General features: G+C 42.1%; 3 protein-coding genes across 4 annotated transcripts in view; 1 reads left to right on the top strand and 2 right to left on the bottom strand.

Moving 5' to 3' along the window:
• Window positions 1–1,766: 1,766 nt before the first annotated feature.
• On the bottom strand, window positions 1,767–4,807 carry sertad3 (SERTA domain containing 3). Its single transcript, XM_031573876.2, has 2 exons — window positions 4,353–4,807; window positions 1,767–3,061 (listed from the first exon to the last, which is right to left on the bottom strand). The coding sequence occupies exon 2, from the start codon at window positions 3,052–3,054 to the stop codon at window positions 2,206–2,208; it is 849 nt and encodes a 282-aa protein (XP_031429736.1). The 5' UTR covers window positions 3,055–3,061; window positions 4,353–4,807; the 3' UTR covers window positions 1,767–2,205.
• A 54-nt stretch (window positions 4,808–4,861) lies between these two features.
• Window positions 4,862–8,691, bottom strand: blvrb (biliverdin reductase B). Of its 2 annotated transcripts, none has more exons than XM_031573878.2 (5): window positions 8,466–8,691; window positions 7,044–7,205; window positions 6,121–6,201; window positions 5,718–5,849; window positions 4,862–5,466 (listed from the first exon to the last, which is right to left on the bottom strand). In XM_031573878.2, the coding sequence occupies exons 1-5, from the start codon at window positions 8,548–8,550 to the stop codon at window positions 5,312–5,314; spliced, it is 615 nt and encodes a 204-aa protein (XP_031429738.1). In that variant the 5' UTR covers window positions 8,551–8,691; the 3' UTR covers window positions 4,862–5,311. The 2 variants fall into 2 exon arrangements, with proteins under 2 accessions (XP_031429738.1, XP_012693814.1); XM_012838360.3 differs by having other exon boundaries at window positions 6,112–6,201; window positions 8,466–8,684.
• Window positions 8,692–13,297: 4,606 nt separating this feature from the next.
• LOC105909687 (spectrin beta chain, non-erythrocytic 4) overlaps window positions 13,298–15,585 on the top strand; it is an 83,949-nt gene continuing 81,661 nt past the window's right edge. Inside the window, exon 1 of the mRNA XM_031573874.2 lies at window positions 13,298–13,777. The gene's annotated coding sequence lies outside the window, so the exon portion shown is untranslated. The remainder of the gene's footprint in view (window positions 13,778–15,585) is intronic.

Here is a 15,585-nt window from a genome sequence, read left to right as displayed (position 1 = left end):
TCTAAAATATAAAAATCAATATTCAACTTAAAACACTTACTGCTTAAGGCTTCATGAAGTCCATCTGGTATTGTCCATAATGGACTAATTTTTTGGTAATGTTGTACTGATCAGTCGGCACAGCATCCTGAGTTACTGTTATGGCAACACACACAGTCCGAAACAATCGAGCACAAAGCATGTGTACGGTCCATTATAAACTTTATTATGAACATGTTGCAACCAGAACATTAGTATTTGCATAGACATAATTCAGTAAGATGGCTCCTATGTCCTCATAGGTGGCGTTGGCGGCGGCAGCAGCACACACAGAACTGCCCATCTATAAGCAGCCAAGACACACAGTGTAACTCGTGAGAAGCACCCTCTGGGCGGCCGTGTGTTTACATTAGTTTGTAATGTTGTTCTTCTTCCACGTCCCCCCCGTCTTCTCGGAGCAGCAGAGTGAGTTTGTATTACAGACGCGACTCAACAGATTACAGTTTTCACTTTAGTTGCACTGTAAACCAAGTTAACTAGAAGAAAACAAAAATGGCCACCTTACCCTTCACATTAAATCTCGACAATTTACTATAATTATAATTTCACGTAGCCTACATATTTAAGTTATTTCAGCACCATAAACAACCATTTATTCTTTACAATTTATGATTTTGTATCATTTTTTTCTTCTTTCCTTTTTCAATCTAAAATTACCCAATCGTCACATCACAGAGCAAAGTGCATTGGCAAAACCTCACAGCCAAACCAGGAACATTATCAATAGGCCAACATGGAATATGTGATGTTTTCAAATTAATAAAAGTACAATAATGTAAAACATAGAAATATCAAAATACATGGATAAGGCTAAATAAACTTTAAATAAAAGCCAGGTCAACTCAAATAGATTACTCTTTATAATCCATCATTGCCAGGCTGAATATAAAAGAATGCTTCTGCATTAGCAAATAAAAAAAACACTAACGTTTGTCTAATGAATTCAAATATTTCAGGATGAAATGCTAACATGTTTAAAGAGACCCCGTACAGAGGGCCTTTGCTACAACATTGTATATTGTATGTAATCTCTACATCATATTATTAGAACACCAAACATTTATGTTTACACATAGGAACAAAAGAACAGTTCAAACATTTTTGTGAAGGTCTTTGCAAAAGACTAGTTGTGCAGCTCAAAGAAAATGTTGCTTTGACTACTACAATATTTTAACTCCTCCCGTAACCCCCCCCCCCCCCAATCAATGGTGACCATAGTTGTGTGAAAACAACCCTAAGTAGGTTGACCAGAGAGAGCACATTGGGATTGGTGGCACTAGTGAGGTAGGATTAACACAAGAAGACTAATGGTGAAAAATTCACAGCTCAACATTCACTGTAAACTACAGGCAGTCCAAACAATAGGTATGTCATGTAACGTTTCCAAAGTAGAAAAACCAAAATGCCAATTCCAACTTGGCTTAAATTTGGTGTTTAAAACTGGGAAACGCTTTCCACATCGCATTGCATTTGAACTGTAACTCTGCCATCTTATGGCCGTCTTCATACACACCAGTCTTGCTCAATTCAACGATTAGAGATATGACACTTAAAATAAAAACTACTGTTATAGTTCTTTGATGCGGACAAACCCTCAAGCTTACTAGAGCTTCATGCATTTCTCCTCCCTCAGTGTGAAGTGCTGTAGCACAAACACATAGAGCCATAAACAGAACACACACACACACACACACACACACACACACACACACACGTGCACACACACACACACGTGCACACACACACACACGTGTCTTCAGGCTCTGTGTACAAAACGACCTCACACTTCTGGGCCCTTTTCCCCTAACACTTCCAAATTAACTTCAGATGTTGTTTCTGACCCTTTTCAGTCCACAATGGGTTAATAATATTAAAAAATAAATTCATATTGTGCTCGTAACCTCTCAAATAATATTTCCATGCAGTCATGTTCCATAAATTGTCATATACTTATAACATCTGTGTAGGAATCTCGATGGATATTCACTGAACTCACAGCAGTATTTCAATAGTTCTGCACTCAAACAGTGCATATTTCTTAGTGCTGTACATACAAGGGTAGTAGAACAAATACAGACGGCGTAGATGATGTATGGCTCCTATAATACCTGACATTTCCCCCACAAGTTGTTGTTTTTCTTTTTTTTTTAAATCACAACACCCATCTCAGGACTCGACTAGTATCTCCATGATATGCTCAAGTTCGTGCAAGTCTTTCACACCCTGGCTGGAGAGCCCAGTGGAGCTGGTCCCCGAGAGCGACGGCAGATATTTCACCAGCTCCTCGCTGGCCACCGTAGAGAAGGCCCGCGCCCCGAGCGATCCCATCTCCCTGTCAAACACAGACATATCCACATCCAAGAAGAGGCTGTCGAGGGCAGCATCGTGTAAGGACGTTTGACGTGTGACACCAACACCAACGCCCAGAGGAATACCTTCAAGACCTCTCCAGCACTCCTCTCCTCTCGGCCCAGCCCTCCAAGGCTTCTGCCTGGGCCCGGCATCCAAACCTACAGGGAGATTTTCAATGGACCCCAGGGGTGTCCTCTGCAGGGTCAGAGAGGGCTGGCTGCTGTTTTGGCTGCCATCTCCGTCCAGCTCCCTTAGAATGGAGGAGATGGCCGTGGACAGGGAGAATTCGTCTTCAGAAGACGTGGACATCCAGTCATCTGCGCTATCATCAGTCAACGACGGACAGGCGACTGCCGCGGGAAAGGACTGGACGGGCCCATGGTGGCTGAAGCTGCTTGGTAAAACTGATTGCTGGATCGGAGAAGGTGGGGTTTTGAGCGGGATGACCGGGTCGTGAGGACTCGGCACCGGCTCCTCATACTGAATCTGGCGCAGCGTGTTGGCGATCAGCACGGAGCGTCGCAGGCTGGGCTCCACCAGGGTGAGGTCGTGCTGGAACTTCTCAAGGGAAATGTCGAGCACAGACTGCCGCTGGTGCTCCCACACCGGGCCCATTTCCTCTGGTTCTGTTGGGAACTTCCTCTTCACACCTTTGGCAGTCATCTTGTACCTGGAAAAGATAAAAGGGTTACTGACAAAAAAAAAAGTAAAACATCATTTTTTTTTAACCTAATTCATGTAAATGTCTAGGAAAGAAAAACCCTGGAGGAGCATTTTCAAAGTGTACTGACAAGCAGAGGCATGTGGAACTAACGTTACCGGCACAGAGTTGGATAGATGGCCATGTGGCAAGAGGTTCCTGGCCCTAATGGACTACCTTATCGTATCTATAAAGGAGCACCTGATGTTTTGAAGTATCTATGGAAGCTGATGGTGATTGTACTAAAAAAGCAATGATTCCGAGGATGTGGCGTTGGGCAGGTGGTATTTACATTCCGATGGAGAAAAACGGCATTGGCCATAGACCAATTTCGAGCTCATTCAGTCTCAGTGTGGAGGAAAGATCATCTTTAGTGTGGTAGCAAAGAGGTTGGTGTCGTAATTGAAGGCAAATAGCTTGATAAATATTTCTGTGCAGAAAGCAGGAACACCAGGATTCTTCTAGATCTTTGGAACACAGTAGCATGATTTGGCATCTAATTCAGTATTTCTTTAACCTCCCTAATGTCTTTATATTGTTGCAGAAGGTCTTCGGTTACTTTCAGGTGCCTGAAAAGATTTCAGCGTTAATCGAAGCATATTTTGCGGATATTCAGATGTGCTTCAACAGAAGGAACTACACCACATCCTGGTAGCATTTTAAGATTGGCACCATGGCTGGAAGCACCCATTCACCTTTGGCGTTCACCATGGCAATATTGCTAATTATAAGGGCATCTTAATGGTTTGTTTGTGGTGAGAGGCTGCAGACGGGCACCCTGTTACCTTACCTACCATCTGAGCAACAGCAACGGAATGCTTTACCATTATACAAGTTGTTCTCAAGTATGGACAGTAACTTTCAAACATTATTCCAGTCGATTATCTTTTCATTTCTGTATATAGAAAGAGATTACGGAAGGAATGCATAACTACCGAAATGTCAAGGGTAAACCCCAGAGACGAGTCCGCTCTAGTGTTTCATTCTCAACGGTGTTATTTCCCGGCAAAAATAGCTAATGGCACGTAGTCGGCCGTTAGCTTGCTAAACTCGTTGTCTCGTAATTTGCCGCAGGTTATCCCAAACACTGCCTCCTATATTCAAACAGACATCAAAGATCTTAAAAGTATGCCTGAAAGTAATCTTACAAAAATAAAGTTATGCTCCAGTCGGCGTAACGTTATTTCCTCGGGTAACATGATTTAGTTAGGCAGCGATAGCTAATTTAGATGGACGGAAAATTAGCCTAAAGTTTACCTACTGGTCAGTGTAGAGGAATCCTCGTCTTCGACTTGGAGATTATACTTTGAATGAGTATATTGTATGAAGTTCTTCCGATTCGATCGTTCAGGAAAAGTACCAGACATCTAAAAATGAACCGTCGGTAAAATATGTAAAACCCCTATGAAATACTGAGGTAAAAAAGTTGTAGCTGACGAAGGCAAGTTGCTTCAAAATACACATGATCTTCCTTACTTCCCGCCTCCTGGTGATTCAAATTGAGGAATGCAGAGAGCAGGCGCGTTTGTAAAGCGGGGGTTAATGGGAATTGTAGTTTTGTAGTGCTTCTATCTGGTTTGATACGTTGATACGATATCATTTCCCTTTGAAATTTAGATTAGGGTCCGTGTAATTAAAATCACCAAACAAACAAGAGGTTCTGTTTGTTGAGTTTAATATTTAAATAGGTTTAAATAACTGCCAAAATAGCAGCCTACCTGAAATAACCTATTATCTAGGCCTATTTGCTGAAAGATGTTGAGAAAGATGTTTTTATTTCAAATAAGATTCAATAACAACATTTGTTTTTAATACAAAAATATCAAGATCATTGAACAATAATAAATTGAGCAGAGGCCTTGATACTGATCCAAATCAAATAACTAGCAAACCCCAATAGGCAAAAGCATAAAATCTATAACAAAAGTCACATTCTCTTTCCATACAAGTAATGTGACTAGCACAAGTCAGCTTTTGCTACTTCAGTCTTTCACATTGTCGAATGATACACATCAATCTACAAGATGGATAGTGTATACAATATAGTGTTACCGATCCAGACTATGGCCATTGTATTTCTGTATTTAACCTTAGCTCTATTCATTATTTTATCTTTAAGAAATGTATGTAATTGTATGGATAAGTAAGGCTCAGTAACTTTGTGCACAAATAAAACTCAAACTATATAAAAAAAAATGTGTTTAGAACATGTCAAAGGTTTTAACTGTACTCCCCACTGAGCCCCACAGTCTTTCCATCCCAGTCTGAAGTGGCGAGGCACTTGACAAAGAAGTGGCCGAGGTCGTGTTTGGAGATGACCCTTCCCTTCAGCATGTTCTCGGTGACCGTGTACTTTTCAGTCAGGGGGTGGTTGTCTAAGGGGAGAGAGAAGGACACTACTACAGGAAAACCGAAAACTACACATCTCATGTATATACCCACCTTAATTGTAAATAATGTTTTATTACAAGGGCACCAATTTTCATGACCATAAACTAAATGGAACTGTACGAAACACCTACTTTATACAGAACAAACAAACTGATTTTTTTAAATAGCAACAGTAAATTATGTATCCTTCAGCTGATAATATTAGTCCTGAAACGGTCACCAATTATCCCCTCACCGGCAATGTGTGGCGGCATCACAGCCACGTAATCCAAGCCAGACTGTTTCAGGACTGTGTACATCCTGTCATGGTCCTCAGTGACGGGGACTAGGCGAGGGGGGACTTTGGACCGGTCCCACAGGAGGAACGCTGGAGGACGAGGAGAGAAGAGTTATACCGGTGAGAAGGTAAGGTAAGTAAATATTGCATTTGAATACTCAAATTATACAAAATACTTCAATTTAAAAAGTCAAAGTTAAAATACACACATGATGAGTTACATGACACATTCTGTACTGCTCTGTAACTCAACTGGTGGAGCAGGGTTCTAAGGGTTCCAACATATCATTTGTTTCTGAGAGTTCTAATGCAAAGTCATGCCATTTCTTTTAGCTTTAAGACAATACTGTACCTGACATACATCCAATGACCTTACGGATCCCTCTGGCTTTCATGGTTTCTAGGATGATTCTCGTCCCCTCAGACATCATTGTAGTTGGACCTTTAGCCACAAAAACAGCATTCAGTATTTTACCCCCTGAATACATTAATGCACGAAAATATGTTGTTTGCTGCCCTCTTGAGGACATGTAGTGGTGTAGGTTAAAATGCAACTGCACCTGTTGGCCTATTATTCAGTGGTTCCCAAACTTCTCATGGCAGGCCCCCTGTCACCCCCCCCCCTGTTCCGTTTGTTCCGCCCTCAGCCCACGCCTCCCCTGGGGGGTCTGGCCCCCTCTTAGAACCACTGGCCTACATAGACCAGCAGCACAGAACATCCTTCAGTCATTCTGTTCTCAAGCTCTTACAATGTTCTTAGGGGTCTATTGCGTGACGTTAATATGTACACATTATCTGATATGGATCTGATCTTCTATCTTCTCATAATCTGGCAGTTCTCAATGAATTCGGCATGCTTTGGAGAGGAAAATAAAAACATCTCTGTCACTGTGACTAACCAAGTACTAAGGACAAAACATTTTTTGAATTTCAAAACATTTTCAAGCAACTTGTTTCACCACCGCAGGGTAAACCTATAGAATAATTGTTTATCCTACTTAGATCATCGTGTTACCAGGGCCAAACTATACCAGGTAGGCGGCTGAAACCTGTGGTCTTATTGCCTTGGCATGTCGTTGTGAGCAGCGGTGCAGATGGGATTTTTGAACTGGGGGGGACGCCAACATCGCCTAATCAGCTGTGCAGAGTTATTAACTGATGATTGTCGCCTTACGTATGAGAGTGGTGGGGACGGATTGGGGTCACTATGAATCTGGGGGGGACATGTCCCCCCCGTCCCCAGTGCTATCTGCGCCCCTGGTTGTGAGAGACCGGCAGACTTACCGAGATCACTCCTGGTTCCCAGTATGATGATGACTGCATCCTGGCCCTCCATGGTCTTCTTCACGTCGTCTTTGTTCAGAACGTCCCCCACCACTACTCTGGAGGCCTTGTGGTCGGCGGGGAGTCTGGCTGGGTCACGCACCAGAACGGTAACATTGTACTCTGCAAAAGAGGAAGCACAGACATGACTGGGGTCAGACTCGGATCTCTGGGCCTCAGTGTGAACCCTGTGTATCCAGGTTGATGTATTTCAATTGAAAAAATACGAAAGGAATGAAGGGGAAGTATCTTTCTTTTAGAAATATATTACTCTTGATGACTCCCCAGTCTTGATGACTCGCTTTTGAATTGTGAATTGGATTAAAGAAATAATATCAATACTTGTTAAAGCAAACAGAAATAATATTTTATTAAATGGATGACCACGTTGGTGTAGTTCCAATGAATGTCCAAGAAAGATAGCTAGATTAAGACAAGTGAATGGGTGAGGTCAGTCTAAGGACAGTGAAAGCTGCAAGTAGTTTTTAGTACAGTAAGAGGCTGCGGGGTATGATCAGTATACATGCAAGAACAGTACAGAGCATATACAGAGTATGTCAAATATAAGATTAGTGGAGATAACTGAGAAAAGAGGAATCTAAACTCCTAATCATCAAGTCTTTTATTTGTTGGATGCTGAGCTTACATAACATGTGATAGCAGTTGTCAAAATATGCTACTAATTAATTAGTCTTATAAAGTAAAATTACGTGCTCTATAACTTGCTTTTTTTATCAACAACTGATGCCTGTACTTTTAAGTCATCAAGTGTAGATTATATGTACGAAATGGTTCAAATCAGGAACTTTTCAAGTTGCGAAAGGAACGAGGGCTCAGATGTTGGACTGAGTGCCCACCCTTCCTGGAAAGGATGATAAAGGACTGTCAGCAGTTTATCGCTCACAATGCAGCGCGCTATCAAGATCGGTGACTCAGCAGAAAATGACTACAACCATGACTAGATAGTTTCGTTGATGCCTTGTGGCCGTGGTAAAGGAGGAATGCAACGGATCGGGCTCATCTGGATCTCAGGCTAAAGCGTTGCTATTAATGTCACCTTTGTAGAATTATTTCATTGATATCATCTTTATACCGCATTTTGTGTCCAGATGTGGGGAATGCTGCAGTAGTCCTTCATCATTGCTTGGTGATAATCAAGTTGTTGGTATTGTCGCTAGTCACATGGCTACGTCGTTGTACAATCTTCTGACCCAAAACACAAGACCTACATCGGTAGTGGCCTACGTTGGGTGTTCATCGAAAATGTCAAACGAGTATAACATTCAGTCACAAAGTTCTAACAATTTAACGAAATTCACAGCATTTATATATGCCATAATTTCAGAACAGGAGCAATGTGACAACACTGCATTGAAGCCCTACCTGCAGCAACCGCTTGCGGTAAGGTCGCCAGTCCAGTCATTCCCGTAGCTCCAAATATTGCAACATTCTTAATCGAACCAGACATGTTTTCGAAATCTGGACAAGGCTCGTACTAGACGACTAAACCAACTGAAAGAGTCGGTTGTGTGTTGCAGTAGCTTTCGGTCGATTGTGGTTATCTAAGGTCAGAGCATATATCTTTAACGCAGAACTACCGGGGGGCGTGATCGCCTCCTGTCCAAGAAGGGCTGCGTTCAGCCCCGACAAAACGTTTATTTAAAGCGTAAGTGCACTCTAAAATGTTTTTTTAACCGTAAACTAAATGAGGAGACTGAACTGTGACGAAACACATAAATGCTGGTTTTTATATTGACAGAATTGCCGGTTTGCCAATCATCCTGAAACTTGCATGGCCGATGCTGACGTAGAATCAGCCATTTGGTACATCTCACCATCCATCGAATACATGACACGATATTCATAGACTCTCAGTAGTAAACCCTTAGCCCCCGCTCCCCAGTCCCTTGCAAGCTTCTTAGTATTTTTCAAAATTATGCAGTTGGTGGAGTTAGGCTCAAAGTTGGAAGTGAGCCATAGACACATGGGATGAACATCTTTAGATTACACTTTAAAACGGAAAAAGTGGCAGGTTGAACACACTGTTGTACTATGCAAGCCCATCTGAGAAGGCCATTATTTGCGTACTTTTCCGAGAATTTTCGGAGCCTGATTAAATCAGTTTAAATAGGCTACGTGTTAATTTTTTATCTTATTTTGCATTTGTAAAGGACTTTGATCCTAGTTGGATCCGACTGCCTTTTTAATACAGTGATCTTTTGTCTATATGGGCCGTAGTTACATGTCGCTGCTGATTGGGTAACACCTCTGCCACACCAACTTAAGTGGAGAAAACGTACCCCAAAGGCCTTTCCACACCGTTTCGAGGAAACATGCCGTTCAACCCGGAAACTGTAGCAAAACGGTGCACACCATTTTCACATTGAACGTGCCCCAGGCCTTGCCTGCTGTTCGCTCTTGAAACAGACTCCTCCCAATACAGGCTATCCCTAGTTTAAAGGAGAAGGGCGCACAAGTTCCTCAACCTCCCTTCTTCCATAGCCTGTTTATGAAAATATATAATTTATCCTCAAATATTTTTTTTCCTAAAATATAAATACCTGTAGTTAAACTTCATTTGTTGGATAGGCAGTATCACACAATTTGGTGCACATATGTTTTATTATAAGATAGCAATGTCAAAGTAGTCATCTCTTGATAGTGGACACAGGCCTAGTAGCTGACACATTTACATTTACATGTATATTTAGTCATTTAGCAGATGCTTTTATCCAAAGCGACGTACAAAGGAGAGTCATGGAAGCCAGAGTAAGCTGCCTGTAGCTATTGTAGTGTTACATGCAGCTGGCTGAACGGCCATCACCTGAAACCCTTCTTCAGGCACACAGGTATTGTCCATACAATTCCAAACCATAAGCATCCCTAAGACACATCCTCAGTCAGATACCTCCAGTCCATACTGAGGAACGAGAAAGCCAGACGATTGAACTAAGTTTTACATTTAAATTGCACTTCTCCTGACACTCATAGCACTTACATGGTAGAGGGACACATGTCACCACTACCATTGTGTATTAGAGGGTGGATCGGGCCGAATTTTTGTCCGAGCCCGGCCCGCGTCCGACAGAGTAGTGCCCGCGTCCGGCCCGAGACCGACAGCCATTCAAATATTTTGTCTGAAGCCGATCCGAGCCCGACAAAGGCAATGTCTCAACTAATATTTATGTACGTTTCTGTACGTTTTTTTACGAATAGCCTGCCTTTATTAAACTCGGGCATCAACAGATAAATGCATTTGCTCAGTCAAACAAGCGTTGTTAAACTCACAAGCGCGCACAAGAGGGCAAATAAGCATATTTGAAGAACGGAATGAAATAGCCTACACATTACACACGCCAGGCATCTGCTATGCCTAAACAAAACTCACGTTATATGCTACACCAGAGGAGGCACAACAAACAAGTCTTACCATTGAAGATCGTTTTTTTTTCTTTAAAACTTTAAGTGCACGGCAACGTTCGTTATTAAACTATCTACATAGTCCAACCATCGAGGTTTAATCCATGTTGTTGTGGAGAAAGAGGATGGCAGCAATCATATTTCATTAAAACGTCACACTTCTTACATTGGACATATCCAACAGCCTCATTATAATCCGCATCGACTACTAAGCAGAAATATCTCCAGTAGATTTCCCTTCGTTTAGTATCGTTTAAAACTCTCCAGATGACCGTTTGTTTTTAACTTCCTCCATGATGCCTGTAATCGCGTTGTCACAGCTACGACATAAACAAATTCCCACCACAGGAAGAAGGCTGTTATCCTAAATGTGATTTATGTTATTCTCAAAAACGAACTTCTGCATTATGTGAGGCAGACACGTTGACTTCACTACTTATTAAGATTTTAAATATGGAATGTTCAATGCTTTATTGTGCTGATGTGTCCGAACCCGACCCGAGCCCGAGTATAATTTCTAAATATTTGTCCGAACCCGACCCGGCCCGTCGAGTCCCGCCGGGTTCCGACGGGCTCGGGTCGGGCATCCATCCTCTATTGTGCATGCACCCAAGTGAATGAGGAGATGCAGCCTATAGCATTATACAATCGCCACACAGTGGATATCTAGAGGCGAGGTGGATAAACATATAATACATCAGTTTTCTGTATTAGGGACAATTTAGTGGGTCTTAAAAAAAGATTTCTGGAAACTTACTGGTAAATTCTATTGATGTGGACCTCTTGCCAAATGTTTTGTAATCTGATGCTGATTAGAAGATAAAGTCCCTTTGGTTTAGGGTTGATTACAGGCTATATGGTGGACCAGTGAGTGCACACAACACAAGGAGATTCCCTTGAATCAAAAGTAGCCTACATATGAGGGAGGTATGCAGGGTGTTTGGAGATCAAGTGGATATTGCACCGTGCAAATGGGATTCATTTGCAGCTGTCTGAAATGTATTACATACATAGAGCTATAGGCTATGACATGAATAACAATTATTGCCTTTTTACAAATTAATAAAGCTTTGTGTCATCACTCATCTCCCATGGTAATACAATCTGCATTTTTTTTTAAGATATAGGCATTGGGCCTCATTCTCGAACGCAGTTAAGAAGAATTTAAGAGGAATTTAAGAGGAATTGGATTTAGGACAACATTCGGCATTCATGAAAGTTCTCTCATCTGGGATTTGCTCTGAACTTCAGAAGACTTTCCGAACTCGAAATAGCAGTCGTAACTCGGCCAGAGTTTTCTCAAATGCGATTCCACGGGGCCATCTTGTGGTTTTTTAAGGAATCGCATTTAAGAAAACTCTCCGTGTTAATTAATTTGTGAGAAATCGTTGGTGATTGCGTTCACATCAACTCTACAGATCCTCGGATTAAAGTATCATTAACAATTACGTTTCACATGTAGGCCTATAGTCATGATTCTACGAGGCACCGTGATGTCATAAAATAAATAAAAGGACTACACCGGAATGCTGCGCTCGTCTAGTGAGCGTCGTTTGGCACTGCCGTCTGTGCAAGTACGGCAATCCAGAATTTTCAAGTAGTTCCACGTTGGTGGAACGAACTGCCTAGCACTACCAGAGCAGGCGCGTCCCTCTCTACCTTTAAGAAGCTTTTGAAGACCCAACACTTCAGAGAGCACCTCCCTTCCTAACTGGCACTTCGACTAGTGCTTAACTTGCACTTATAGCAGTTACATTCCTGCACTTCGTTTTTATTTCCTATTTCGTTTTTCTATTTCTTATGTAAAGTAGTATTTATTGTTACACTAGGTCTCTATTGCTCGTAGCTTGACTGTTCTATCCCTTGTACGTCGCTTTGGACAAAAGTGTCTGCTAAATGACTAAATGTAATGTACACGAAACCGCTTTGACATGACTCGTTTACGAGTTGCTTTCGTGTAGAGTCGGTCGATTCCGACTGCACACGTCACTACGGTTGCGTGCCCTTATAAGGAGCTGGCAGGGCGTGTATGTATGCAAATTCAGGAGCACGAGAACGCGCTTTCAATTTAAGAAAACTCTTCCGGGGGAGCACAGCCCAGAATACTTCTGCTGCGTAGGACCGCATTTTCAAGCGTGCATGAATTTGGCGGATGTCTTTTGCTTACGTTGTTTTTCCGAAGCCCGTAAGAAACATTTCAGAAGAAACTTCAGAAAATGTTCGAGAATGAGGGCCATTGTCTGCTGATATTGTACATGCATATTCATGAGGGATGGATGGTTTCTTTTACATTACTGTGGTAATGTTGTACAGCAACTTGGCCTGGTAACATCATGATCTTGTTAGTATCTACGTCATAGTCCATTCCAAACAAAATAAATGCATGTTAATTAATCTCAGTGTCCAATATTTGATAGTTGATTGATAATCTCAATGATTTTAAAATATCTTGACACTGAAAAACTTCAGAGGTGGTTATGTAGTTTTCACTTGAACTAACAAGTGCAAGACTTACACACGTGTATACTTTAAGTAGCTTATGGTGCAGGACTCAGAACCCCAGGAGTTGAACCCTCAATCAAATCTCCAAACTAAACTGATGAGTAAAAGCCACTGTACACTATTAACTGAGGTGTAGAATTACCATAGTTTGTCTTCCACTATTATAAATATACCATGAAAGAGCCAAGTAGTAGTCGTATTATTCCATACCATATCATAATCAAAGGGAGGAGAGGGAGTGGTGGGGGGCTGGGGGAATTAACCCGCACGGTTGCAGAGCGCATCTCCACTCCCACTCTCTCTGTTTCTCTCTCTGACACTCTACCCAATGAAAAGGAGGTAGACACCCCCCATCATATTGCTGCCGAATTTTCTCCAGCATCATTGAGAACGCAGGGAATGGGAGCGCGTATCGGGTGGACGGGATATCCGAACGCACCGGCTGCGATATCTGATCAAGCCACCGACAAAAGCGGGACGCAGAGACACCCTTCACGTACCTGACGTGATTTCAGTGCTCACGACAGTGGATTGACACTGATATTATAAGACACCCGCCATCGTATTCGCTTCAGCCTATTTATTTGTACAGATTCCATCTGCCGAGTACGACTGAGCGAATACAGTGACCGAACTATGCCAGCGAGGAAATAAGAAGCGGCGCGAGCCTGCATTCGTAATTCTTTCTTTGGGTCATTGATCAGTCACCCGGCGATTGTCTCAAGGCGTCTCTCTTGGGGGAAAACCGTCATCCTTTGGCACTGGGGGTGAAGGTAAGGTTACAACCTACATGCCATGATCTCAAAATATAATTCGGTATCAGTCTGGCCGTGCATTTTGTTGCAAAGCTTTTCACCGTGGGAACAGCAGAGGCCTGCATAGGCTAGGCTACTGCAGTCATCCCTCGGCCGTGCTTTCTGCTGATATTCCCTTTGCATTTGCACATGCCTTTGTTGATATGTCAGTTATGTCTTTCTTTCGAATAGCAGCTTGTTTTTCTCTTTGCATTTGAATGATTACGGCGGTGTGATGTAGGAAAAAAGACCTGACATACTGTTAAGATGTTTACCATTTGCGTTCTGACATGCTGCACTAGTCCCATCACTCCGCAACATTTAATTTTCATAAATGCTCACCGCAGGTCTGAGGGGTGTGGGATGAAGTTGCTTTAAAAGCCCTGTGCTGGGAAAGTAAGAGGTCTACTTGTCAAAAGTTTATTTAGTTGTCATGTAGGCAAGGTATTAACTAAGGATTAGTCTCAATCTTTGATATCACGGAATCAGTTCTAAGCTAATGTTTGTAGTTGCAGACATAGGTTAGCCTAGGCTACTCGAGCAAAGGATTCTGATAGATTGTGCTGTCGTTGCGACTATGCTACAGTATTGAATAACGGTCACCTGGGCATACCATCGTAGTACATCATTTCATTGTATCTGCAGTGTAAGTAGGATAAATACAACCATTTCACTCATTTGCGGTAATGACTTAGCAAGGCTTAGTCATTTACTGTCACTGCGTATTTTTAGCCGGTGTCTTGTCCAAAATGTGTGCCTCATCCGAACAGAAGTCTATATAGCAAACACCTATAGGCCATGGCAAAGTAATAAGCGCAAGGCAGGCAAGCACGTTATCCACGGTGATCTGACATACGTTCAGGTTGACGACTCGGCAGAAATAGGACGGGTCATATGTCATTTTAAGGTGAGAAAGACAGCGCATTAAAGCCAATCTTTATAAATCAGTGAGGTGTGCCTTAATCATAGACTTTGTAAAAGTAAATCACTCATTTACGAAGCGGTGGTGTCTTTAATTCATACATAGTAGATAGCTTGTTAGTCTTTGGTAAAATGCAGTCACTGTTGATGCTTGGTTATTGAGCTTTTGATGCTTTAGCTTGTGGGATAACCCGCAGGTGAACCAAAACGACAGCGAAACGACGCCTGTAACTTGAAATAGCACCTTTATTGGTTGTTACAGGCCATCGCGTTTCCAGAGATGTCAGAATGGGATAGCTTTACGGATGTGTGCAATCTTGAATGACACAGACGATCAATATCAAAGCATATGCGTACTGTGACGTCAGACGCACGCTGCTGTCCATGGTTCTGATATCATTTGATCCCTACATTTATTTGTTGTGTCCGGCTAACTGCAATTGACCTGACACATAGCTTGCTAATTCAAGTCCGACTATAACATGTACTCGCTTGTCTCCTTTGCCCCAAACGGCTTTTATTTTTGGTGTTCATCTGATTTTATGAAACACCATTAATGGTTAACAGACTTACCATTAGCAGTCTTATCTTGCTTGTAACCGTATGTATGCAGACTTTGTTATGAGTGCATGTTTTCTACATGTAAGCTGGGGCAATGACAGGCCTACACATCATAAGTTGGCCCCCCTCTCACATATGTCTGGCATATTTTATGATTATGCTGGTGAATGGCATTTTGGTAAAATGCTTTGGTTGTCCATTCTATTACTTATTTGATTAATTTGATTTATATTTTTGAAATACAATTCAAATGTAGTGATTGGAGCCTCACATTTTGATACACACAGACATTGCAACTGCAGCTA

The sequence above is a fragment of the Clupea harengus genome, chromosome 9, assembly GCF_900700415.2.
Source record: "Clupea harengus chromosome 9, Ch_v2.0.2, whole genome shotgun sequence".
Taxonomy (NCBI): Eukaryota; Metazoa; Chordata; class Actinopteri; order Clupeiformes; family Clupeidae; genus Clupea; species Clupea harengus.
Note: the sequence above shows the minus strand (reverse complement) of the source record. Positions and strands in the feature narration are given on the sequence as shown.

Bases quoted from the DNA above. Each gene is read 5' to 3' on its own strand.
- blvrb (XM_012838360.3), bottom strand. From the start codon at position 8,550: ATGTCTGGTTCGATTAAGAATGTTGCAATATTTGGAGCTACGGGAATG. The intron at 7,206-8,465 runs GTAGGGCTTCAA...CCTCTTTTGCAG, and splicing joins ACCGCAAGCGGTTGCTGCAG to AGTACAATGTTACCGTTCTG. The intron at 5,467-5,717 runs GTGAGGGGATAA...CTCTCCCCTTAG, and splicing joins GATGCCGCCACACATTGCCG to ACAACCACCCCCTGACTGAA.
- sertad3 (XM_031573876.2), bottom strand. From the start codon at position 3,054: ATGACTGCCAAAGGTGTGAAGAGGAAGTTCCCAACAGAACCAGAGGAA.